This window comes from Chiloscyllium plagiosum, chromosome 18, assembly GCF_004010195.1.
Source record: "Chiloscyllium plagiosum isolate BGI_BamShark_2017 chromosome 18, ASM401019v2, whole genome shotgun sequence".
NCBI classification, from domain to species: Eukaryota; Metazoa; Chordata; class Chondrichthyes; order Orectolobiformes; family Hemiscylliidae; genus Chiloscyllium; species Chiloscyllium plagiosum.
Genome location: NC_057727.1, coordinates 63228596 through 63255872, shown reverse-complemented (window position 1 = coordinate 63255872; position 27277 = coordinate 63228596). Strand labels below are relative to the sequence as shown.

At 43.1% G+C, this 27277-nt stretch overlaps 1 protein-coding gene across 2 annotated transcripts in view; it reads left to right on the top strand.

The window, feature by feature from the left end:
* Positions 1–23264, top strand: part of rrp9 (ribosomal RNA processing 9, U3 small nucleolar RNA binding protein) — a 32935-nt gene extending 9671 nt beyond the window's left edge. For both annotated transcript variants that reach the window (XM_043708474.1, XM_043708475.1), the window contains exons 4-15: positions 260–327; positions 970–1011; positions 3756–3882; positions 4057–4181; positions 5452–5544; positions 7308–7408; positions 9358–9492; positions 15170–15232; positions 15345–15490; positions 16179–16258; positions 20465–20538; positions 23063–23264. In XM_043708474.1, coding sequence (XP_043564409.1) covers positions 260–327; positions 970–1011; positions 3756–3882; positions 4057–4181; positions 5452–5544; positions 7308–7408; positions 9358–9492; positions 15170–15232; positions 15345–15490; positions 16179–16258; positions 20465–20538; positions 23063–23162 — 1154 coding nt within the window. In that variant the 3' untranslated portion in view covers positions 23163–23264. The remainder of the gene's footprint in view (positions 1–259; positions 328–969; positions 1012–3755; positions 3883–4056; positions 4182–5451; positions 5545–7307; positions 7409–9357; positions 9493–15169; positions 15233–15344; positions 15491–16178; positions 16259–20464; positions 20539–23062) is intronic.
* The last annotated feature ends 4013 nt before the right edge of the window (positions 23265–27277 follow it).

Here is a 27277-nt window from a genome sequence, read left to right as displayed (position 1 = left end):
CTGGGAGTGTGGTAGTTAATCTGTGCTGAGCAGATAAAGGAAATCTTGCCCTGGATCTTTCTTCAAGCAAACATAAAGGATGCAGATTGTATCTGTGTAGCTGTCTCCTCCGAGGTTTTCTGTACAGTGTGTTGCACAGCACCTCGACAATACTTTAAATAGAATCTCACCCTCAGCAGCTGCTGGGTTATTGTTAGTTTGTCTTTGTACAGTCCTGTGATCAGTTCCCCCCATGTGCATTTTTTTTTATTATTCACAGAGGAAGAGAAAGCAGATGAGGAGCAGTTTGAGAGAGACCTGTTTGGAAGCAGGTTGGAGGAGGAAGTGGTAAGGATGCTGTACTTCTAAAGTGAAGAGAAAGAAATAAGCCTCCCCAGAGCAAATGGAGAAGCTGTGGTTCAGGATCGCTGGGTTTTCTGTTTGGACAAGAGGAAAGTATCTGCCCCACCTTTGGCAGCTGTCTGTTTGAAATCTGAAGCTGACTGTTCAGGCGGGAGCCTGTGTTTGCAGCACTACCTGCAGTATTAGGTTGGTTGGTGGTTCTTGATTTGGACCAGTGATGTGTTTCCCTTGGCCCCCATAATGACCAAGTTGGTAGTTTGTTTTCAAGACAGACCTGTACAGTGTGGTACTACAGTGACCATTGAAGACGTCAAACAAAACAAAAGCTCCAGAGAAGCACCTCACATGACAGGGATGACTAATACTTTTCCTCACGTTCCTTAAGGCCTCTTTTCATGAGGTGCCCATTCAGTGCCTCTTCAGGCTGATTTTCTTTTATTGGAGATCTTTTCCTGTTTGAAAACCATACATTAATCCAATCTGAGTTGGAAGAGTCCCGGGGGTGGGAGACTCTGCAAATCATGGACCTCTTGAAGGTTATCAGCTGAGTTTATTACCGTGTAAAAGCAGGTCCTCTGCAGTGTTTCCTGTAATGCTGTGTTTGTAATAATTCTCATCTCTTTGCAGCTCGAGCAGAAGGGCAAACTTAAACGACTCCTGGCAAAGGATGTAAGTATAAGTTGAATACCATGCAGGAGAATTTCCTCCCATCTCTAGCCTGAGAATAAAGCAGAGTACAGTGAAAGAAGTGAAATCCATTCTGTACTTCACATTCCCATTAAGATTTTTTCCATCAGTTTTTTTTTCATCAGTAAGTGTCCTGTTTCTACAAAGAAATCTGTTCCTTCCAAATTGAAAGCTGGATCTTCTACCCTTCCCTGCTGGATGAGTGTAGCCCTGGCCTAACAGTTAACCATGATTGTGTTAAATTGCCTATTAGAGAAAGATATAGCTTACAATCTTGGGAGAGATTGTACAAGAGTTAGACAATGCAATTAATACCAGCTTAAAACTACATTTATTTTGCAAGCCACGTATGTTTTAATACAACCTTTTTCTACTTTTATTTCCACCCAAGATTTCCCATCAATCTTACAGGTTCCTGAGAGCTCCTTCACAGCACCTGCGTCCATATTAAGACGTGCCACAGCTCTGAGGATTTCTGTTTGGTCCTCTGCTATGTTCCTGCTGCTGTCAACAATTTGAGCTTTCTTGGGCTACTTCCATTTGCCCCTGGATAGATGACTCCTGCTTCAATATCTCTGTTGTGTACTTCCCAGCTCAAACATGGGCCTTGAGCATTCTTGCCTCCTGACTCCAAACCAGAAACACCCACGGTTTCTGAGAACTGTCTGCTACTGTTTCTTGCTGCTTTCCAGCTCCTGAAGCAATTTCCAGGCCAGCTGACTGTTAATTGTGAAGTCAGCTAGATAAAACCCACAACCAAAAATAACGCCTCCAGGTCATCCATCCCAACGCAAATATGCATACCCGAATTGTCAAAGGTAGAAATGTACTAATTTTCTTCAATTTTAAATCTTACCGCTTGTTTTGGGAGACCATATGAATAATTATTGAAATAGCCGTGTCCACCAAGATGCTCAAAAAGGTAACCTGTTGTTTAGTTTCCTACACCGAATAGCTTGACTTTATGAAATAAGCATGAGCTGGCCTTTTATTTACAATTATTTTAGATGTTTACCAGATCAGGTGTTTCTGTTTAAAGAAATTCAATTCTCAGACTAGAAGTTATTTTTCCCAAACAGATTGAACGTGAAATTACATATTCATAATATCAATGCAAGAGTTTTCAGTTTGGAAAGCATATTTACAGCACTAAACTGTTTCCTGCCGACTAAGTTGCTGCCATCGGAATTATTTATAATTGAAATGCTACACAAGCAGATATCTAAAGAAAATGCAGTTGCAGTTTCTATGACTGGAATTACTTAAATTTGTTTACCCAGTTGTTCCTGGCAATTCCTTTCTAGCAACCAGCCAAACAAAGTGTTAACTTTTACAATGGAACAATAACAATTGTGTTTTTGTTTAGTTTTCTACATCTCCCCTAGGCTATTTCACCACATGATGATGAGGGGAATCACACTGCCATCTCCTGTTAACTTCTGAACAACAACTCAATCTGATTTTTGCCCAGAATCTTGCGTTTAGCAAAACCACAGCCTCTGTTTTAGAGTCTTACTATTTGAAGTACAGATTGTAATCTTCACAACTAGCAAAATAAAAATATCCATTTTCAATCACACTGAGTAAAGGGATGCCTAACTACTAATTTCTCTTCACTGTTTGATTTCGATGGTATAAATGCTGATTCACTGGTGCACAGTTCTGGTCTGGTAACTAGGACAACCCTTGTTGCTAGGCGATGAGCTGCTTGTCATTCCCCTCACTACTATCCATTGTTTGTGTAGGAAGAATTTACTGTCCCTGTGTCTCTGCATGGAAGGGAGTATATGCTGAGGGTGCTGAATGAGTTGCTAATTGAACAAGCTGCTTTGTCCTGGGTGGTGTTGAGATTTGTGGGTGGTGTTGAAGCTGCAAAAATCAAGGAAATGGAGAGTATTCCATCACAGTCCTGAGTTGTGGCTGGTAAATGGTGGATAGGAGTTGGGGAGTAGTTAGCCATTGATAGCCTCTGACCTACTCTCCTTATATGGCTAGTCCAATCAATATGGTTGTGCTTAGGACAATAACCTGGGGACCTCCAAATGATGCAGAAAACTGCTGAGCTAAGCTGTAGTGTGATGTTGGTATGCATTCACTGTCAAGGTATTAACAGTGATTCTTGTTGCATGTGTGTTAGTCACTCACCTATTGAGTTACCAGAATTACTTTGTCACCTACCAGATGTAAGTCAGAAAAGTGTGAGAATTTTGCCACTGCCCTCGTGCACATATAAGAAACTTGATCCTGCCAATGACGCTTGGTTCCCCTGCCACCAGACTTCAGTACCCAGCAGCTCCATCCAAAAGTACCTTCTATTTCTATTGCACTGAGTAATTTCTACAGTGTGTACTGCAGCAACTACCAGTTTTGCACCCCTACTGTATAGGCAAAGAGCTGCAGTATAACCCCTCCAGTGTTAACTCTGACCTTCCTTGGCTGTACATAGATGAATAATATCCTGCATCTCCTTGTCTAACAATATTGCAGGAGTGACTTCCCATATGTACTGGAATGAGTGGACTGAAGACCTACCACAGAATGGTTACGGATGTCAACAGCGCCCATAGTTTCAAAATAAATTTGCAAACCTTCTCTTGTCTGTGTTTCCACAGTATCACCAGTAGGGTGTAATTTCTTCCCAGTAACAGGATGTGTTTGTGTGCCACCCTGTTAATTCCTTAAGTTGTGTTTTACATGTGCTAAAGTTTCTTATTATTGTCTTTCAGTATCTCCCACCCGATGAATCCGAGATCCGTCTACTACGGGGTCATCAGCTTCCAGTCACATGTCTGGTTCTCTCCCCCGATGACAAATACATATTCTCAGCTTCCAAAGATTGTTCCATCATAAAATGTAAGTTTAAACCCCCTAAGCACAGGCACTTTTCTTTCTCAGTAACTGACCTTAGTTACTGGGTGGAGCTGGTGGCTGTGATTTGGTGCTCAGTTTCTCTGTGATTTTGTAGCTGACTGCCTCTGGGTGTTCTCGGTTTAAAGGGCAGTGCTTCTCTCTATCTCCCGTTTCTAGGGGACGTTACCAGTGGGAAAAAGGTTCACACGATCCACAGAGGGCACAAGGGTGCTGAAGGTCAGCAAGTGGGCCACACAATGCACATCCTGTCCATGGCAATCTCCTCCGATAGCAAGTACTTGGTGAGTGGCTCCTTGTGGGGAGGTGGTAGCTTTGTGATCATGACAGTGGAGTAGTGAGGGCCAAACTTACAGCTCTAGGAAGCTGGTTTCAAATCCCGTGATGGCCCTGGTGGTTAAATTTAAATTCATTTAATTCATATGGTATCTCAGGCTAGTCTCAAAAAGGTGACACTGTTATCATCTGAAGAGAAACCTTATCTAGTTTACGTATGTACTTCAAGGAAGGAAGGAATTCTATCATCCTCACCAAGTCTGGCCTACATGTGACTCCAGACCCACAGCAATGTGGTTGGCCATTAACTGTCCACTCAAACAGTCCAGGGGCAATTAGAGGCGGGCAATAAATTCCACCCTAGTCAGTGCTGGTCTCATACCAAGAAGGAAAAAGACTATCTCTGCACCGTCACTGATGGGGCTTTATTAAACTCTTCTTCTTTCACATGGTGTCAAGAGGAAAGGAAGGAATAATCTATATTTCTGTAACACCTTGCATGGTTTCAGAGCATCTCAAAGCAATTCACAGGCTATTCATGCAAGAGTAATTGCTATTGTCATGTGGGAAATGTGCTGCTGTCAGAATAAGACACTAGAACCAGTGAATTGCAAGTGACTCTGTTTTATAATTTGAGATTGATTTGAGAAATAATTATTGTCCAGGGCATGATGGAGTATTCCTCTGCCCTTCTTTTGAAATAGGGCCAAGTGATTTTTATATGCCACTTGAGGATAGAGAGGTTTCACATCTTAAACCAAAGGTGGCAAAAACAGAGTAGTGCAGCATTCCCTCTGTAGTGCATTTGAGTGCTGCCTTGGGTCGTGTGTACAGGATTATGGAATTTCAACCCACAACTGGTTGCCATGGAGCTAACGATGACAACCACTGTCACAAGTATGATAATTACCGTTACTCGTATCAGTCGTCCTCAGTCCTTCCAAATAATACATTCAGCACCACGTTCTTCCCAACTAGGGTTGATCAGATTGGTTATCTCGTGTTAAACTCCTTTTTCCATGGACCTGAAATGTCATTTCCTGGACATCCCAATATCATGTTATATTCTGCCTGGTTGGTAACTTTCGTTGAGTTAGGCACACGTAACTTGTTTCATTCCTGATGTAGCTTATTTAATATGAATGTGCCTAATCTCCCTGTTCTGTGCCTTATCAGAGTTGAAGGCATTTAATACTAAAAGTGGCTGGTGGTATAAAGCTGGTAGGTGTTGTGTATGTTGTGGGTGTTGTGCCAGGTCTAACTGTCTTTTCCCTGTAGGCTACAGGAGACCGAAACAAACTGATCTTAATCTGGAATGCTGCCTCATGTCAACATCTTTACACGTTCAAAGGACATAAAGATGCAGTATCGGTGAGTAAGGACAGCTTGGGGCAGGTGGAATTGAGTGAATTTTCTGATGTGGAAGAGATTGGACCTTTCAAGGTGTTGAGTGGGAGCATAGAATGACAGAATGCTGCTGATGCCATTCGGCTTTCTGAATGTGCTAGCCCAATTAGCCCCACCTCTCTGACTCTTCCATCTAGCCCTGTGAATATTGCCACTTCAGATGTTTCTATTGCTGTGTTTAATGAATGCCCTTTAGGGAAGGAAATCTCCTATCCTTATCTGATATGGTTTACGTGTGACTCCAGACTCACTGCAAAGTGGTTGTATCTCAACTGCCTCCTGGCCAGTTAGCAATGAGCAAATAAATTCTGGCCTGGCCAGTACCTACCATATCCCCTAAATGAATTTTTAAAAAAAATCTTCATGTCTTATTTGGTTGGTTTTGACAATATTTTAAATCTGTATCCTCTTGGTTAAGAACTCTTCTCTGAAGGGACTCGGTTTCTCCCTTTTTCAGATTTTAAATGGCTCTGTTCCAGCTCTCAGAACAACTCCAGTTTCTACAACCTTTCCTTGCAACAAAATACTTTTGTTCTTGGTACTGTTGTAGTAAATCTTTCTCGACTGTCTCCAAGGCCTTGACATTCTGAAAGTAAGGTGCTTATCATGTTCCAGCCAGTCGGTTTTCAGGGTTTCACATTGCTTCCTCACCTTTGCATCCTGCACTCTGTTTATCAGAGGCTGCTACAGCCCAATTAAAATTGGACTGTTCACGTTTTTCCTCAGCTCACATCCCATTAAAATGATTCGCTTCACCAGCCATGTGCCCACCCACTTCTCCAATCTTACTCCATCGTCACTAATTGCATTTCCAAGTTTTTGCTCACCTGCAAATTTTGAAACAATACCCTCCCTGTCCGAGTCCAAAAACAAGGAAATGTGAAGGCGTGACTCCAGGTTAAACCCTGGGTAATTATTGGGAGGGAGAAAACCTCCTGTATCCACTTTTATACCTGGGTTATCCTACCAATTCCGAATCAACTAACCGTTGGCTGCAGAAGGAAACATTTGGATTTCCTCACTCATTTCCAAATGAAGTTGGCAGCTGTTAAGAGAGCAGCTTCAGAGGGTGTGTTTGAAAATGGAGCTGGCTGTCGAGTTATTACACAGGCTGGGGTATTGGTGCTAAACTTCACTATTGAAAACCTGCTGACGTACATGTTGAGTCTGGATGTGGTGTTTATTTGCCCCCGTGTGGCAGAGAGTGACATGACTGCAGGAACAGCACTGAAACACAACTTGGGCTGGGGATTGCTTGGTATTTGTTTCACAGGGTTCTGATAATATTTGAGGCACTGGCAGTGACCCTTCACATTCTTGTGATTATCAAGCATGCACATGGATCACTGCTGAATAAAGCAACTGAGACTGTCACAGTGAAAATCGCTTTGTGAGGTTGCATCAGAGGAAGGTATCCTGTGACATTGCCCACTCTGCTGTCAGTCGTGGGGGAAATGGGTTTTGGTGTAAATGTTTATAGCAGGGTGAGGGATGTATCCATGATTACAAGTAAACAAAACCTGAACCTATGAGCTCTTGTGGGAAATTGTTTTTGGTATGTAAATCTTTAAGAGGGGAGGAAGAGCAAGTGATTTAAAACTTTTTGTCCAAACCTTGACTTCAGTTTCCCAGGCTGAGTTCAGTGGGTTATAGTTGCTCCCCACCTATAGCTCCTGGTGTTTTCAGCTCTTGCAAGGCGCCTCTCATCAGCTCTGTCCTTCCCTCAGGGCCTGTCCTTTCGGAAAGGCACCCATCAGTTATACAGTGCCTCACATGACCGCTCAGTCAAGGTCTGGAATGTCGACCAGAGCGCCTACGTTGAAACTATGTGAGTATCGCAGCAGGAGTGTGGAGCAGGGTTGAATGTGCATGGTTTATACCCAGGTTGGCCTTGTTTGATTCCAGCTTGCATTGACAGGTGGGACCTCAGTTCAGCCTGTTACTTTTTATTAGAAGTCCATGCAAACTTAATTAGACTCGACACAATAATACTCTCGTCAGAACTTTTCAACAACAGTCTCTGCCACCAGAGGGAGCTACCTCAGTTTGCATGTATCCCCTGAAGTGACAACTGTACAAGAGCGTTTATCCCCCTTTAATACTCATTTCATCATTCATGTCGGTGACTTCTACGATTCACTTTTCAACAAATTTCAGTCTTTGGTGGGTGGGGGGGGGTGGTGTCAAGTTTAAAATTGCTGACATTTTGTGACCTTGAGGTTATCTAACAGATTAAGGACTGCAGGTAGTTCTCCTATAACGCGGTAGGTGCGATGCTGTGTTATAGAAAATCACGCAATACAAGTAATGGAGCCTATGGGAAAAACAGGGTTGGGGCACACCACAAAAATACCAGTAGAAATTGAAACAAAAATAGTAGTTAGCCTAACATAAATGATACCGCAGTCTAAGTCAATTTTAAAATCATATTCTAATGCCATAAAACAGTAAATTTAACACTAAAATCCCTGACCACAGCACTGTATCTTTCACAAAGCTCTTCACCAGAAAGCGTGCAAGCTGCCTGGCAACAGGATGCCAAAGTGAAGTCCAGTCCTCTGCACTGTGACACCTAGTGTCTGGGGGTGGAATCATGTAACAGTGAACGAGAGTCTGCTTTATTTGCAAAAGGAGGCCCGTGATTCACAAATCATGTTACAGCCAAATCACATTCAAGAAATCCGCATTATAGGAGATCTACCTGTATAAGCATTTCTCGAGCTTTGACCCTCATCGCTATTCTGAGCATTGCTTGGTATCGGTAACAGTCTGTTGTATTTCATTTCACTCGTCTCTGCTGCACCACATTCCTGTTTACTGATTAAATATGAGCCTTTGATGTGTCCTGAGTTTTCACTTTATGCTACTGCATTTTTCTCCCAAGTCATGGATTTCTGAGAGACACTTTCATTCTATTCAGCCTTTCATTTGCTCTGTTTTCCCACTTTGCTTTTAGTAAAAATAACCACTGTAAATATAGCATCTCCACCAGGAGTGCAGGGTCTCCAAAGCTTTATTTACCTTCGTGGGCAGTTCTGAGAGGGACATACAGCCCCGTGGACCCGTAGTGGGTAGTGCTATTTGTAAAGTGACCTCTGGGTGGATCAAGGCTCCAGAATCTTCCTGCGCACACTCTAATTATCCTACACTCACCAACATCACCACAGGTCAGCTTCAGTGAAAGTCTGTGGGACTGGACTGTGCTGTGTTGTGTTGGGTCTGTTTGTGTGTGTGTGTGTGTATATGTGTGTCTGAAGTCCTGGAAAAGAAGTAGAATTAATCTATCATGTGTTGATTAAAACACTGTGGAGATGCAGAAAGGAGGACATCCTGAAAAGAAAGAGCCTTTTGCAATGGTGGATCATCCCAAAGCACTAAACGTAGAAGCTAAGTGCACACAGCAAGCGCCCATAGATGATAATTGACCAGATAATCTGTTTTTTGATGTGTGTGAAACATTGGCTCGAACTTGTGGTAAATTTTCCTTGGTACTTGAATAGTGCCAGGAAATTGCTGTTCGCCTAAGTCAAGCAAGTGTCTTGGTTTAACATCTCATTCAACAGCCAACCCCTGAAATGGGGCTTCAGCCCACACCCTCTGATTGGGATGGTTTGTGTGAAAGTGACTGACCATGCAATGCTGATGCACAGTCCAGTCCTCTCTGTGCTGCAGCACATAGTGTCCGGGCATGGAAGCATTGCTGTAGCTGACGTGAGAGGTGGTGCCTGGTTCTGTCCTCAATCTCTCTCTTTCTCTGTTTTATTTCAATTCAAACAGGTTCGGTCACCAGGATGCTATTACGGGTCTGGACAGCCTTAGTCGAGAACGTTGTGTCACCGCAGGGGGCCGAGACCGCACAGTCAGAGTCTGGAAGATTGTTGAAGAAGCACAGCTTGTATTTCATGGTCACGAGTGAGTAGTGAGATTGCAGACACCATTAATGAATGTGTTGTCAGCTTTGCACATGTGACTTTATCCCAGTCAGTGCTGCACTGTTTCTTGCATGTTCCAGTTTTGAATTCCTCCACAATTGGTGGGCATTCCTTCAGCTGTTCAGAACCTCTACTCTGGAACTCCCCTTGTAAACCTCTGTTCCTCTCTAGAACTGATTCCTCATTTAAAACTCCCCTGAAAGCCTACCTCCTGACCAAATGTTTGCCTGTCTTAGTGAAGTTCAGTATTGTTTGATAATGCACCTGGAAATATTGTAAAGATGTTACAGATACTATATAAATGCAAGTTGCTATCTAAACTGAGCTGAGGACTGATTTATATGAACAAGGTCCTGGAAGATAGCTACTAACTGAGAAACCATCATCAATACAGTCAGAAAAGAAGTGCAGAGAAAAACAATGAAACACTGCAGATGAGGGTTTGAATGGAGCATTGCATTTGTCATTTAGTGTAATTGCATTAGTCTGCGTGCAACCTGGCAATTTAGATACAGTTCACACAAGCTAAAAGTTGTTATGTGAGAACATGCTTATTTTGCAGGTTTAGCAACTCTAGCTCCAGTACATTTACCTCATCATTTGTTGTGGAAAATGAGTTCTGCCTGAACTTTTTCAAATTGGATAGATTTTCTCACCGTCCGTCTTCTCCATCGAAAACTGTACAGTGGACGGTCAGCTAAGTGAATGTGAACTTGGAATGGGTGCTGTGCTTGCATAAGCTGTGGCTGCTCCATGCTCCACACCTGAATGCACCAGGATGAACTGGGAGTAAGCAGCAGTTAGGTACCTCTACTTCCCAGTCCTGATATCTCCTAATATAACAGCCTGACTCCTGTATTATAAAGGAGAGCGCTTTGATACAAAGATGTATCAATTCAGATGTTTCAGAGTGCAGCAAGATTAAAAGTGGAAAGTTTTATTCCTGATGGAACTTTCTGACTGTAACTTGGCTCAGTTTCATGATTTCTATAATAGCTTCTGGGTCATTCCCCTGCTCTGTCATTTCCAAGTGGCTGTCTTGCATGTTGACCTCTTCGACAGAATGTTCATTAGTTTCACACCTGCTGGCTCCCTCAGCTCTGTCATGTACAATGTGAAAATTCTCTACTTTTCACTTGTCATTTAAAGATTAATACTGCATTCTCCATCCCTGGCAGATAAATCAATCTGCCAACTCTGCTCCTCTGTCCTGAGCTCTGGGGAGCAGTGCTGCAGATTTCGGATTGTCTGGTTATTTGCAAAAGTCCAGGAGCCAGGAAACCTGATTACAAAAATTGTGATCTGCTGACAACTCTGTTGTTTCTGTTTTTTTCACTCCGTATAGTCCGAATGCTGATGCTTCATCCCAAATGGAATGGTTCCTATCCTGTCTCTTTGGTGTGCTGCTTATAGCCTCCATCTCTGTTAATCTTTAGATGATTTGGAGATGCCGGTGTTGGACTGGGGTGTACAAAGTTAAAAATCACACAACACCAGGTTATAGTCCAACAGGTTTAATTGGAAGCACACTAGCTTTCGGAGCGACGCTCCCTCATCGCTACTACCTGATGAAGGAGCGACGCTGTGAAAGCTAGTGTGCTTCCAATTAAACCTGTTGGACTATAACCTGGTTTGTGTGATTTTTTTTTAATCTTTGGATGGTTTTATTCATAGAGTTATACAGCACGGAATCAGACCATTCAGTCCATGCTGACCACAATCCCAAACTAGTCCCACTTGCCCGCGCTCGGTCCACTTCCCTCCAAATGTTTCTTAGTCGGGAACTTTATCGAAATGTTTTTTAAGCATTGTATCTCTACTGGCATCTTCAACTTACTGTGGAAATTCTTTCCACTCACGAATCATTGTGTCTTTCAAAAAACAATTTGCCCCACGTCTTATTTTAATTTTTTTCTTGGCTCACTTTTAAAATATGCCCCCTGAGTCTTGAAAACCCCCACCCTAGGGAAAAGACAATTGCCATTCACCGATGCCCCTCATTATTTTATTAACCTCTACAAAGTCACCTCCCAACTTCCTGCGTTCAAGTTTTAAAAAAAAAAGCCCCAGCCAATCCAGCTTCTCCCTATTACTCAAACCCTCCAATCCTGGCAACATCCTAGGAAATCTCTTCTGAACCCTCTCCAGCTTAATAATATCCTTCCCATAACAGGGCAACCGGAACTGGTTGCAGTACTCCAGAAGAGACCTCACCAAGGTCCTGTACAACCTCAACATAACATCCATTTCAAAATTTAATTGGAAATACCCAGGAGATGATTTGGACTCACCGCTGATGTGATTACTGAGTACTGACTGTCTGTCTGAATTATCATCAATGCAGGTCAGCAAGCTGAGGATACTTCAGTATCTACAGACTGTGTTAATCAACCCTCTTGTCGAACTCTGTAACCATGCCAGCGCATGCTGCCAATATAACTATCAGCACTCTGCTTTACTCCTCACCCCCACACATCTCGCAACATTGGGTATTCCTGGACCACTCTTTAGTTCCTCAGAATGATTCATGTGTTAATCTCCATCTGTGTCAACTGGCTGCTTGACCCTGGAGGGCATCACAAACCTGGGGATTTCATAAGGCTCACTGAATGACAGTGAGGAGCAACAGTCCATATACCAGTGACTATGAAAATACCTCATTTTAAACTCAGTTTCTCTTACCTGTTAATGCTACAAGTATGTAACACGGTAACAGATCTTTGGAAACAAATGCGTTAATCGTTTCCACAGCTGAACAGAAAATGTTCTGACAGGCTAATGTTAGTGTAAGAGAGGTAGTAAAGAGAAGAGCTGGAAATGTGTTGCTGGAAAAGCGCAGCAGGTCAGGCAGCATCCAGGGAACAGGAGAATCGACGTTTCGGGCATAAGCCCTTCTTCACCTATTAAAGAGAAGCCCAATGATGGAAGGTGCTGGCATTTGTGCTGTGAAACCAAACTTCAGCTTATCAGTTGGATTATCAGTTTAGCTTCTCTTAATCCAGGTTTTATAGAAAAATAATATTCACTGCTCACTCAGGCACTAACCTTTTCGTAGAATCCCTGTAGTGTGGAAGCAGGCCATTCGACCCATCATGTCCATGCTGCCCTGCTAAAGAGCGCCGCAACCCTACCCTATTCTGTAGCCCTGTATTTCCCAGAGCCAACCCACTTGGCCTGCACATTTTTGGATTGTAGAAGGAAACCAAAGCACCTGCAGAAAACCTATGCAGATGAGGGGGCGAACTTGCAAAATCCACAGTCACCCAGAGGTGGAATCGAACCCAGGTCCGTGATGTTGTGAGGCAGCAGTGCTGACCACTGAGCCACCGTGCAACCCCAAGGTCTACCCCTCCCCATCACTGTCTGACCCTCTGCATCGCTAATTAGTCACTGTTAAAATGCCAAATTCAGTTGCTGTACATGTTTGGTGTGAGACAATATTTGCCAGGTACACACCGTTTCTCTGGCGTCAAGGAGTGCAGGTAACACATGACTCATCTTCAGTGGTCACTATCTATTCTGTAAACGCACGCTGTATCACATTCTGAGGCTAGTGTCACCCCTTTGGAAAGGTCAGTCTGCGACTGCAATTAAAATTAAGTTTTACAGTGGATAGGCACTGACCTCCAATGTTAGCTTTCCATTGTCCTGTGTCGGGAAGCAGACATTGTCATAACAGGGAACGCATCACACTTCTGATACCAATCAGAGTGTATTCTAAAGTGAATTCTGAAGCTAAAGGAACACATGGAATCTGAGCTTAAGCAGCGGCTTGGCAAAAACAGGACTGTTTGTTTACAAGGGGAGGGATGGATGGAGTGTGGCAGCCAGTTACACAAATTAGTGCTCTCTGCCTTTAATTAGCTGCTGTGCAGCTGTTGTTACCTCCGGAATTCTGCAGTTGCTTCCAGTTGACACGGCTGGTTAACATGGGGATTGCAGGACAAAATAACAACAAGGTTTACCTCCTGCAATCCTGCTAGATGCAGAGACCAGTGAGAATAGGAGCTCTTAACCAATCCTCCTCAAATGAGGGGAAGAAAACATTCATAGTGGGATTCCACAATTACAGCTGTTACGTTCTCCTTAACAGACTTCTCTTTTTAAAAAAAAAATGTTTCAAATTGCCCTTGTGCTCCATTTGGAAATATTATTTTGAATGACACCTGTCTCCTGTGCATTTCAGCAATCTTGTACCATGACATCAGAGGCTGTAGGTTTACTATTCCCTCACTGAAATGTGAAATACAGATGTGTTTTCAATGGACCTTATTTAAATGAGGACTTATCCTCTGGTTCTACCTTTCTGAACAAGGTGAAACTGTTTTTCACAAGATCTAGTGCCTTCAGGTTTCTTAAAATAGTTATCACTATCTCCCTGCCCTCCAATAAACATTGCTGTGCCCATATCATTCATCTTCCTAAAATTCTGAAATGTTTTGACAGAGTTGACATGGAGAGAGTGTTCTTAACATTAAAAGTCATGGGCATTCTGTGTAGGATAATTGCCAGCAATCAAACTGGGCATTCAGGCGTTTTTTTAAATTGAGAGAATGGGGCGATCGACAGCAGGATGTAGTTTGAGGTGAATGATATAGACGCATTTCAGGAAGAGCCAGGTGTGTGTGTCGGTGCGTGTGCATGAGTGAAGTGGAAGGTTGCTGTGACAGAGACGGGTGTGGGAGGAGGCTGAAAGATTGAGGATGACCCCTCGGTGGGCTGACTGGGCCATTGTGGTGCCAATCATTTTCAGTCATTTGAAATGTGGCCACCAAGATCCTATACAGTATCCCAATGTGGTCTGCATAGTGATTCGTAAAGTTGCAGGATTGTGTCACTTTACAGCATAGCATTGATCGTTTCAAGTGTCACACCGTTTGATTTGCCCCATCCATTGCTGTCAAACAATAATGCAATAATTTCAGTTTATTAAGGGGCATTTACAAGTAAGATGAGGCTGTGGGTACGGGAGCTTGGCTGTGCTAGTGAAGTACTTTAGCAGTGAGGTTCATTGCTTGTGTATAAGAGTCCTGAGCTGCTGGGTAGCTGATACAGAGGACACTCTGTTATAAAATGGGTCACTTCTGTGGAGAGACAGTCAGACATTTAGAATGGAATGGATCTTAATGTGTTTGTCATTGTACCAAGAATAAGCAACAAAGTTTTATTCCAATGTTAACTTTCTGACAATAATCCTGTTCAGTTCTAGCATTGTTAACATGGTGGGATGGAGATGGGGTTACAGAATTGTATTGCAGAGTACTGGATAGCTGGCATACAGGACAACTTTCATTGAAAGCAATTTGTATGATTTACACCTCCTTATCTTTAATCACAATTTCCAACAGGAGGGCAGTTTTCCTATTATTTTATCCTCCAGAACCTGGCAGCAGGAAATGATATCCTCCATCAAAAGGACTTTATTTCATCCTGCCGTCCTCATTGAGAAGACAGGTGAGCCGGAGGAACAGTGATCAATAGCCAACCGATAATCCCCACTCTCTCCTCCCCCTGCCCCCTGAACAATGGCTGATGGGAGGGGTCGCAGGTTTATGGCTATTGTCCCAAAGGCCAGTGTTGATGGGAGAGCCCCGAGGAAGTCTGTTTATTTCCTACTCTGTGACAGCATGCTCACTGCAGCTTTCCTTCATCCCCAGGAGTTCCATTGACTGCATACAACTGATGAATGAGGAATACATGATTTCTGGAGGTGATGATGGGTATGTTTATCACCTAATGTGTTTCATCTAGCTTTTATACTTTGAAATGCAACCATATTGCTAATTTTGAGAGCTATGAAATGTGCTATCTATTGGCCTTGCTGTGTTCCAGCTCCTTGGCCCTTTGGACAGTTACAAAGAAGAGGCCTCTGATGACGGTCAGGAAAGCTCATGGTATCCATGGAGACCCAGTGACACAGCAGCCGTATTGGATTACCTCCGTGGCAGCATTGCTGAACAGTGATTTGATAGCCTCAGGTGGTTCAAGCTGAGAGACACTGCTTATTGTTCCTTGTGCCTATTTTTAGTTTTCATTGGCCAGAACTGACCAAAACCATATTTCGTTGAGCAGATTGCTGTATTCAATCTGTAGAAATCCCCAATCTTCCTCCATTGCACCCTTATTGCTACATTTTCTTAGTGTTGCAGCTCTGCTCCTGTCAAGCGCCTTTGGTTATTTCAATAAGCTATGGTGATATGAAAATACAAGTTGCTGTGGTCTGATTTCTCGTTATTACCAGTATGTAATGTTGTCCTGATCTCAGACTTGACCTGTCTTGAGTCCAGTTTTGGTCTCTCTGACCTAAAGCCACTGAGTGTGTATTAAAGGGTGGACTATCTGGAATGCATAGCAGTCGTTCAGCCACTGAGAGAGACTGGGTAGGTTCCTGTGCAGACTGTATCCCTCACTTATTTGAAATCTGAACGTTATCCTGTCTTCCTCGCTTGGATGTTAATCGAGCTCACTGTGTGGTATCATCATTTGCTATGGTTTTGGTGTATTTAAATGAACTGTGTGTTGTTACAGATATTGCAAAACGTACAGTTACAGCACAGCCAAGTATGTGGTGTTAACTCTTGCATAGCAAGCTGTAGGGTGTGGCTTGAAACTAGTTGACCTCTTAATATTGCTGTATTGTAATCTCACTTATTTCAATGATTTCAGGTTCACATAATTCCAAAATTAGGCTCTGGAAATGTGGGGAAGGCTTTAAGACATTGGAGCCACTGTTTGACATTCCCATGGTAAGAGAGAACTTTTGTGTGTCAAATGGGTAACGACTATGCTGACTAATTGAATGTATTGCAATGCAGGTTTGGGATAAACTACCCAAAGAACAAAATTTACAGTTCAAATCCAGGGGTCCATAAACTTAGCGCATTTTGCTAATGCGATGTGTGCTGGCATAGAGTTCCACAAGCCCTCCTGTACCTGAGCCTTTACGTGAGGAGATCACTAGGTTTCTGGATGAGGGTCAGTGGAATCATTTGTACTTTTCTTAACCTCCTTCCAACATATACCCATGCTCTTTTGGGTAGGAGGTAACAGTGTCTGGAGAGATGAACCTCTCTGCCTCTTTTTCTCAATGGAAGGGAGCTAATGCTCAGGGTCTGATTGTATTGCCCTCACCTATCACTCTGTCCAAGATCAGCTAAGTCATCCCGAACCAAGGGTCCTCCCCTTGCTGGTCTCAGTGATTCAGTTCCTCACCGGCAGGAGCGCTCCGTTAGGGTCTGATTTGGAACAGCTATTTGAAGCATTTTACTTTTGAAATCCGGCTTGTTACGAATTGATTACATTTTGGGTGTGGTTCTCTGTACAGTAAGTGCTCAGGGGCTCTCCTTCCCCTTTTAAGAGAGATTCTTGTGACTGGCTTCACCTGCACTACTTCAAGATGGATTTGGAAATAGTGACTGCTTTCACAGCAGTCAGCACTGCTCGAACACACTGCTGCAGTTCCAGCTGGAAGAGCCCCTGCTGTCAATTGACCTTAAAATAACAATGCCAGTCCAGTTAATTAATTCAGTTAATTAATACAGCAGCTACAATCCATCTTTACCATCGCATTCTGTCTTCCTGCCTTTCAGCTGGGGCTGTCTGAGCCTGGCTTGTTAAACGTCAGCTCTGCTTCTTGGGTCAGAGATGTGCTGTCACCTTTTGGAATTAATTTCTTCTTCATTATCAGTATTTGGAAATGTGACAGTGTAAAACCAGCAGTTATCTAATATACAAAGTTTGAGGGTTGTGGTTGTTGGAAGTCAGTCATCCAGATCTCTGCAAGACAGTGTCCTAGGCTGAGCTATCAGCTGCTTAATCAAAGACTGAGTGTTGACAAAAATCCAGATTATCTGTTGAAGATTGATCATTACTGAATTAACATTCTTTAAAATAGGAGATTTGGCAAGGAGGATTGGCTGGCACCTTTGGGGAAGAAGTGGGACACAGTCACGTTGGTGACAGTCCATTCTGAATATCATTTGTGGAAAAATAGTCAGCAGCACTTCTGTGGGAATAATGTGCTTGCCCCCGATTTCTCTCTCTCGCTATCTCTCTCCCTCTTCCCCCAAACATCTGCTAGTGGGTTGATTTGAGAATTTGTTTGTAATGTTGGCAAACAGCGAGCTACAAACATCTTTACAAACCTGCAGGCCCACAGTGCACATTAGATCAGCCAACAAGCAATATAAAGGTACGGTGTAGTGACTTTCAAGAGACTGCCAGGGTGGAAGTCTCAGAGATTGAAGCTGTCATGGATTAGACAATAGGACCCCTTGAGCTTGCTTTACAGTTCAGTATGATTGCAGTTAGTCTTCTGCCTTCACTCCTATACTCGTATTCCTTGATTCCCTTGGTCACCTTGCAACCATTTCCCTCTGCTTCCATGCCTGCCTTGCTTCATGCATTGAAATATAGAGCATTTGTATGGATACTATTCACTGATTCACTCATCTCTCCCCATTTAACTTTCAACCTCTCACTGTCACATTCAACTTTTTATCTAAATCATTCCCTTGCTCCATTACTTCAACTTTTTTCTGTTGAAATTTCTAAATTTCCTGTTACCCGACCCCTCTTTTTTTTTTATATATAAAGGTTTGAAGTCCTTAGCTCTGGTTGTACAATTCACCGGGATACTGATTCCTGTTAGTTTCAGTGAAACCCTTCCCTCCTTGCTGAGTCTTGATGTCCCATAATTCAATGTCCCTTCTTCCCAAACCATTCTTTTGCATCATGTGGTTAATATCTAATCTGTTTGACCCTCTGTCAACTTGCCGATGACTTTGGTAGAAATCCAGAAATTTTTACCTTTTTGAGGTTAGTTTGTTAAACTCTTTCTCCTCCAACTTAAAAACTAACAATGCAGGTAAAACTATGTGTACCAGGCAACCTGGCTCTGCACTCAAAGTTCCTCACTTGCCTTGAAGAAATGTTATAAATCTAGACAAGCTGCATGGCCTTTGCTAATCGTGGTCTCTGCTGCAGTGCACAGTATCAGTTCCCACCACTGCCCCTGATCGCTCTTACATCCCTTTATTGTAATTAACTCACTTGAATTTGGCTGTCCTCCTTGCTGCTCTTGTTGCACACAGGAGGAAGTGCCATATGCCTCAAAAACAATCAAACAGCGCTGGAAATACTCAGCACTGGTATCATCTGTGGATGGGGCAGCTATTAACATTATAAGTTGAACAGAAGAGTTAATGAGTCATATTTGATTAGAAATATTAATGATCTCTGCCTTCTCAAAAGCTGCTAGACCTAAATATTTCCACCACTTCCTGTTTTTATTTCCAGTGTCCAACATCTGCAGTAATTTCCTTTATAAAGGTGAGGCTGAATCCCAGTATCACTCTATCCTGGATCCCATATGTAATGAATTAGATTCCCTCAGTGTGAAACAGGCCTTTCGGCCCAACAAGTCCACACTGTCCCGCCAAAGAGTAACCCACCCTGAGCCATTTCCCTACATTTACCCCTAACCTGCACATCTTTGGTTTGTGGGAGGAAACCAGAGCACCTGGAGGAAACCCATGCAGATGCTGTGCAAACTCCGCACGGGCAGTCACCCAACACAGGAATTGAACCCGGAACCCTAGCGCTGTGAGGCCACCCCTGCCATCAATGATCTCCCAATCGTGCAACAGTCTGAGACTGCCTCCTGAAAAGGGGTCTAGATAACTTTCCCTCCCTGGTACCCTGCTAAGCCTGGAATGACTCCAGGTTGATAACACTGTGCCAATATTCCTCAAGCTGTAGAAATACTCTTCCAGGTCTTGTTTAATAGGAATGTAGTGCTGTCTATCAATCCCTACATGCTGCAGTAATGGCACATCACCTCTTGTCATGTCAATCTAAACAGCTACTTAATTTTGGTTGGTTAAAATTAATGTCCACTTGGATTTTTTGAGTTCTCTAAGTTAGCCTATCCGTCTCGACTTCCTCATGGACACAACCATGCCGCCCTGGTATTGGGTAAGACATGAATTTGATGACACCACTTCATGTTAACTGCTCACAGGTGGAGCATTGGTAAAGATGCTGCAGTGTCCCTCAACCGTGAGTGTGGAGGAAAAGAGAAAAGGCAGCCAAATGGTCCCCTCAGCACAGTCCAGAGGCACATCAGTCCCGTCTCCGTAATCTCAGTAGTAGCTTATGGATTCTTTGAATTTAACACACCTCCATCACTTAAAGAGCAAAATTAAAGAGCATTATTCACCAAACAAGTCACCTGTCCTGTGATTTCATGCCAAGGCTTGTTGTTGATTTGAAATTCCCGCTCCAGGTTCTGACCCTCGCCTTCATCATTCCTCATCCTTTCCTCGTAGGTCCGCTCTCAGGTATTACTTTATCCTTGTCTTTTCCCTTTTCTCTCCTGCAGATCCCCCGATTTTGAATGTCTTTCTCTGCAATACGCTGCCTTGTACTGTGCCGTGATGGGTTGCATTCTGGAAATTTCTGTGGTAGCTGTGTCTGTGTTTGCTGAAAACAAGATATTCCTTTACGGAAGGTCTCTCTGGGGCTATTGCTGGAAAGAAGCTTTCAGTGCATGAATGGGACTGATGTGCCTCTGGACTAATGATTTCTTTAGAGAAGCAAAGGTTGAGAGGAGATATGATAGAAGTGTACGAATTCATGAGCAGTCTGGGAGAAACTGTCCCCATTAGTGGAGGGATTAAGAATGAGGGGGCACAGATTAAAGATAATCAACAGAAGTAGCAATGGTACCATGAGGTGAAGCTTGTCCACTGGTTCGGATCTGGAATGCACTGCCTGAATATTTGCTGGTCCAGGCACGTGCTTGAAATCTGGAGTATTATCAGCAAAAGGAGACAAAAGGTGTGTTGTTCCTTTGATGATTCAGCACAAAATCACTGGACTGAATGGTTTCATCCTCCACTGTTTCTTTTTAAAAAAAACTAATGACCTGTTTCTATCTGCATCATCCATAGGTCGGCTTTGTGAACTGTTTGAAGTTTTCCAGTTCAGGAGAATTTTTGGTGGCTGGCATGGGGCAAGAGCACAGGTAAGAGACATGGGCAGTGGCCTGTATCTCCATCTCAGCCACTTCGATTTTCCTGAGGGCACTCTGTGGTGGGAAGTCAGTGGAACTCCCCAGATAAATAGCATAAAATAAAATCCAAGGTGCTGTCAATCTCTCACTGACCTTTCTGGCACTCGGGTTACTCTGCACCTGTGGAAATTCCAGACTGGCATGGTTTGGACTTTCTGAATCCATTTGCTGTGTTGTGACTAATGGTCTGCTTTATTGTTCCTATGCAGTATTGTGCTGATGTGGAGTTGTGGCATTTTACGCTCCAACATTGAATATAGAAACACTCACGGTTAATTTATTGGTGTGATCATTACCTGTTCAGTTGAGGTTCTGTTTATGACCTTTGGAACATTTCCAAACAACCTATCAATCAGCACAGATGCCCAAAGTGTCAGAACAGCTGGTGACAGACACTGCCAGGAGATGAACTCTGTGGGAAGATTATAGCAAGTCAATGTTAGTGTTGACTGGATCTGCACTGAAAATGCAGCAAGGTCTGATTTCAGTTCCTAATCACTGACTGAAGACTAATGAAGCTGTTAATGTTGAAGTGTACCATTCCTTCAACAGATGCAGTGAAAATGAGGGGTCTATTTCTGGCCAACATCACCCATCCCCCATCCTTCACACAGTGCATATGGTGGGTGTCTCAGGCTTAGCCAGCCTCACTGCTGACTGGCCTGTCACCTTCCTCTGGTTGGCATGTCAATGAAGTGACCATTTGCCTGAGATGATGGAGAGTAAGCTGCTGTTCTCATCCACACAGGAGCAGGCCATTGATCTGCTGAAGCCAGCTCCATCATTCTGGGGCAGCATGGTGACTCAGTGGTTAGCAATGATGACTCTCAGCTCCAGGGACCCGGGTTTGATTCCACCCTCATGTCTGTCTGTGGGGAGTTTGCACATTTCCCCCCATGACTATGTTGGTTTCCCAAGGGTGTTCTGGTTTCCTCTCTCAGTCTAAAGATGAGCCTGAGAAAGTGGTGGATGTGGGGACAATTACAACATTTAAAAGACAGTTGGATAGATACATAGAACGGGAAAGGTTTGGAGGGATATGGGCTAGGAGCAGGCAGGTGGGATTAGTGTAGTTTGGCATGGACTGGTTGGATCAAAGCATCTTTTTCCACACTGTATGACTTCATTTGCAAGTTAGGTGGATTAACCATGGGAAATGCAGGGTTATGGCGTGGATCTGGGTGGGATGCTCTTCAGACTTGTTGGGCTGAATGGCCAATTTCCACAGTTTGTTAGTGACAGTACTATTAAGCAGCACTTGTTCGCTGAAACTCCAATTCTGGCAGGATATTCTTAACTCCTGATTTTAAGGTTCTAGTTTGGACTTAATCTGTATCTTAACTCCTTTCCTCCATATCTCATTATCTGACAGCTATGTGCCTGCAAATCAACAAAAACTTTGCAAAAGGAAAAGGTTGTGCCATTTTGGCTGTGAAATACCTTTAAAAGGCAATCAGCAGGCAGAGGGTTTATGAGTTGTTCCGTCAATTCATGCAGGTTTGTGCAGTCGTACAGTATTACTGTGTGACTTGTTCTCAGCAGCATTCCACCTGTGCCATCCTCATCCCTATCTATATATAAAAAGAAATCCCCCGAGAGTAATTATTTGAGATGACAGCTGATTCCGCTCAGGATTTGAGGTAATTGACTTCCCTGCCTAGGGGATACTGCCTCTGCACTTTTTATTACTCTGTTGATTACGGTCCTTGCTTTTTGATCTTTTCAGAGTGTTTATTCTACACTGGCAGTGCAGTTATTTTTCCCTCGTTTCAATGTAGTTACTTGCAGCTACCAGGCTGTGTTGAGGCATGTTCCTTGTGATGTTTTTCTGCAGCAGCTTGCATTTATAAAAAACCTCATTGTTAATGAACACCCATAAGTAATGGATGTATTTAGATCCCTAATCTGTTAGTTTGTCAAGGGGGAAAAGAATTTGCATTTATGTAGTGCCTTAACCTCATAATTTCAAAGTGCTATGCAGCAATACTACTTTCTCCCCCTTACGAATAGTAACAACTGCTGTAATGGGGGAAATATGGCAGGCAGCGGGCAGCGTGATACTGGGTCATTTCCTGACTATTTAAATTACCCCATTTTGGGCTGATGGGTGATTGGGTCTTCAGAGGTGTCACCAGGTATTCTGGCTGACCACTCGTGCCCTTGTTCCTGTCTAGTGACTTGCTGACCATGGTGTGTCTAGAATTAACTCCTGGGATTACAGTACCTGTTGACATTTAGCAATTCAGGGTCGTGTGAGCCTAGTAAACTATTGGAGAGACAACTGTGACTATAGAACCACACCTTTGCAAGAGTTAAGTGTACGGCGATTGGTTTTAAAAATAGGATTCCAGATGAGGCAGAGAATTCCTGGGAACTTTGCATTCATGACTGAGCTGTGTGTGAACTGCTCTGAAGTACAGTACACTGTCAAGTATGCCAAGGTTTGAATGAATTAAATTTCATCTTCTCTTTGCAGGTTAGGCCGCTGGTGGAGACTAAAAGAAGCCAAGAATGGAATCTGTATTATCCCTCTGAAAAAGACATCGCCCAAACAACAGTCTGGGGACAACAAATAGTTCTGGTGTGCCTGATGTTAATTCTGCATCTCCATGAACACTCCATGAACTCAGTGACTTTGAGAACCTATACTTCTGTGAATAAAATGACGGTGAAATCTCTCTGCTTCCCATGACGTACCTGCTTCTACATTCACTCCTTTTCCAGGATAGTCTGCATTGTTTACTCCTGCTGAACCCGTCGACAAGCCTGGCCCATCCCTGATTTCTGGCCAGTTTCTTTTGGAGATTGTTTCCCATCATGTGGAATTAGGTCTCAACTGGTCACGCAGGTTGTAAGTGATGAGAGCAGTTTATACCTTTTTATAGATCTTTTGATTTTCTATTTAACTGTGCATAAATGGAATCTTGAGAAAAGCATACTTTACACAAAGGCACTTTAAATGGGGTAAACTCCTCAGTATGTGAATCCATGCTCAGAAAGAGAGGGAGAGGAAGCTTGATGCAGATTTGAGCTTCAGTTGGTGAAATGTTGTGAGCAGTGATCATGGTGAGGTCTCCGCTTGGTGAGAGTATAACACCAGATTACCTGCATGCCAAAACCAGAGGCAACAAGTAGTAAACAGGGCTAGTTGGTCCCACGACCAACCAATGAGATCTAAGCTTTGCAGTCCTGTCACATCCAGTCATGAATGGTGGTGGACAATTAAACAATTAATTTGAGGCAGCATATCCACAAACAACCCCATTCTTAATAATAGGGAGCCAAGTACACCAGTGTAAAGATAAGACTGAAGGATTTGCAGCAATCTTCAGCCAAAAGTGCCATGTGGCTGATGCATCTTGGCCTCTTACAGTGCTCTCCAGCATCATGGGTGCTAGTCTTCAGCCAATTCGATTCACCACATGATATGAAGGAATGAAGCACTGGATAGTGAAAAGGCTATAAGCCCCACAACATGCCAGCAATTGTACTGAGGACTTGTGCTCCGCCCGCCAAGCTTTTACAATGCGGTTAGAACAGTGACATCTACCTGACAATGTGGAAAATTGCCCAGGTATATCCTGAACATAAAAAGCAGGTCAAATCCAATTCAGGCATTTACTGTCAGCCTGCTCCTGACCATCAGTAAAGTGATGGAGTTTGTTATTGACAGTACTATTGAGCAGCACTTGTTCACTGACACTCCAATTCTGGCAGGATATTCTTAATTCCTGACCTCATTATAGCTTTGTTTCTAAAATGGACAAAAGAGCTGAATTCCAGGGGTGAGGTGTGAGTGACTTCCAATGAAAACGAGGCCATGTTTGACTGTGAGGAATCAGGGCACCTTAAGACAACTGAAATCAGAGGGAGCTCCCTGCTGTTTTGAATCATACTTAGTACAAAGAAAGTTGGTTGTGGATGTCAATCATCTCAGCTCCAGGACATTTCTGTAGGAGTTCCTTGGAATAGTGTCCTACACGCAACCATCATCAGCTGCTTCATCAATGACCTACCCTCCATTATAAGGTCTGAAGTGGAAAGTTCACTAATAATTGCACAATGTTCAGCATCATTCGCAACTCCTCAGATACTGAACCAGTCCATGGTCAAATGCAACAAGATTTGGACAATATCCAGGCTTGGGCTGAAAAGTATTAAATAATATTCATGCCACACAAATGCTAAACAATAACCATCTCCAACAAGAAAATATCATCACTGAATTCCCCCAAATCCTGGGTAATGCTATTGATCAGGAACTCAACATGATTCCCCATTTAAATATAGAGGCTATAAGAGTGGGTTAGAGGTTAAGACAATGAGTAACTCCACTTTATTCCCCAAAGCATATCCACCATCTACAAGGCACAAGTCAGGGGTGTGATGGAATACTCCCCACTTGCCCCTGGATGGGTGCAGCTCCAACAGCACTCCAGAAGCTTGGCACCATCCAGGTCAAAGCAACCTGCTTGATTGGCACCACATCTACTCCCTCCATCACTCATGCTCAGGAGCAGCAGTGTGTACTATCTGCAAGACACTGCAAACTTTCATCAAAGGTCCTCAGACAGCAAATATCTGACCGAAAACCGCTGCATCACCCATCTCCGAGTTCTTTCCCAAGCTGCACACCATCTTGAGTTCGCAGTGCCTTCACTGTGGGTCAAAATCCTGACATTTCCTTCTCACTGGCCCCACACTTCCAAGGACTGCAGAGGTTCAAGAAAATTGCTCAACACCACTTCCTTGAGGACAGTTAAGGATAAGTAACAAATACTAGCCTGATCAACACTGCTCACAATCTACAAACAATTTTTTTTTTAAAAAACAATTGCTTATGCCCGAAACGTCGATTCTCCTGCTCCTTGGATGCTGCCTGACCTGCTGCGCTTTTCCAGCAACACATTTTCAGCTCTGATCTCCAGCATCTGCAGTCTTCACTTTCTACTCAATTCAATAGATTATTTTCACCAATGCATCTTGTTCCCAAACTGCAAATCTTTCAGACCATGCCAGCGTCCTATCCCACAATACATTCTGATTGCTCTCGTGTATGCATTGCTCCCCCTTTTGTATAGACGTTGGAAGATTTATTTGATCATGATTACTGCAATTGGTCCCTAATTCATTGATACTTGCCATCGAATGTTGTCCAGATCTTGCTGCATACAGACAAATAACATTTATTAGTTAGGAAGTTGCAAATGGAACTAGACACTGTTGTATCAGCAAAGAAACCTAATTAGGTCTTTGTGAAGGAGGAAATGAGACTGCGTTGAGTTTGGGGACACAGCCCTGAGGAGCTCTGACTATCATTTCTTCTCAACCTGCAGGAGTGTATAGTTGGTGCTCAGGTGAATCATCGACCACTTCAGTGAACTATGGTTTGAGTTTGCAAAGGTGGTTCATGAGCTCTTGTATTTTAGTTTCGGACTCTCCACAATCAGTGCTTCATTGACTCCGGTATTGGGATGGTGTCATGGTATGTAAGTTGGTACAGATTCTTTCAAGGCTTTTCATTCTTCATTCACTGGATGTGGGTGTTACTGGCTGGAGTTGGGAGAAGGTAGTTGAGCCTGTACTGAAGGTAGTGACTGTGGATGTGGAGTCACATGTAGGCCAGAACAGGTAAGGATGGCAGATTTCTTCCCAATAAGGTATTAGTGAACCAGAGGGCTGTGTGAACAACAGGCAGTGGTTTCAGGGTTAACGTCTGCCTTTTTAATTCCAGATATTTACTATATATCCCACCAGTTACCATGGGAGGCAATGGCTTTGTGGTATTATCACTAGCCTGTTAATCCAAGTCCCAGGTAACATTCTGGGGACCTGAGTTCAAATCCCACCATGTCAGATGGTGAAATTTGAATTCAATTTTTTTTTTAAAGATCTGCTTTAAGACTAATGATCATGAAACCATTGTTGATTGTCAGGAAAATCTGATCTGGTTCACTAATATCATTTAGGGAATGAAATCAGCCATCCTTACTTGCCATGGTCTACATGTGATTCCAGACCCACAACAATGTGGTTGACTCAACTACCCTCTGGATAATTAAGGATGGGCAATAAATACTGACCTGGTCAGAGAAGTTCACAACCCATGAATGGATAAAAGCAAAATTTGAATGGGGTTTTCTAAACATTACCAGAATCTCTTACACCTGCACGCACAATATAGGTGCTGGGGAAAAATAAGAATGCAGTTGTTAGGTGGTACTATGGGAAAAGGGGGCGAAAAAAGCATGAACTTTTAAAACGTGTGTTGGCTGTAACGCAGTTACATTGCCAACACTTCAATTGCTGTTAATAAAGCGTGACTTCTATAACACGGAGTTGCACAAGAATATAACCATCGCAGTATAGGAGAACTACCTGTACGTGTTCAAAATGATATCCTATGTCCAGTGGGTTTTTTTACTGTCAGAACTGTATACTGTCACTGAACTATACAGCAACAACTTGACCTAGAGAGAGGGACACGACTGTGTGCTGCCAGAGATCTTTTCCCCTCTCAGAACAAGGTATTTGACCATTTCAGTTGTAAATGGTTGAACTGATTCAGTCAAAACAAAGCATTTCTATGAATAAAAATGAAAGATTTGAATTTAGTTTTTTTTTTCATGACTGCAGTTTGTTTCCAATGCTTTAAGTAAACATTCCCACTTCTAACTTTGACCTGCCCTCC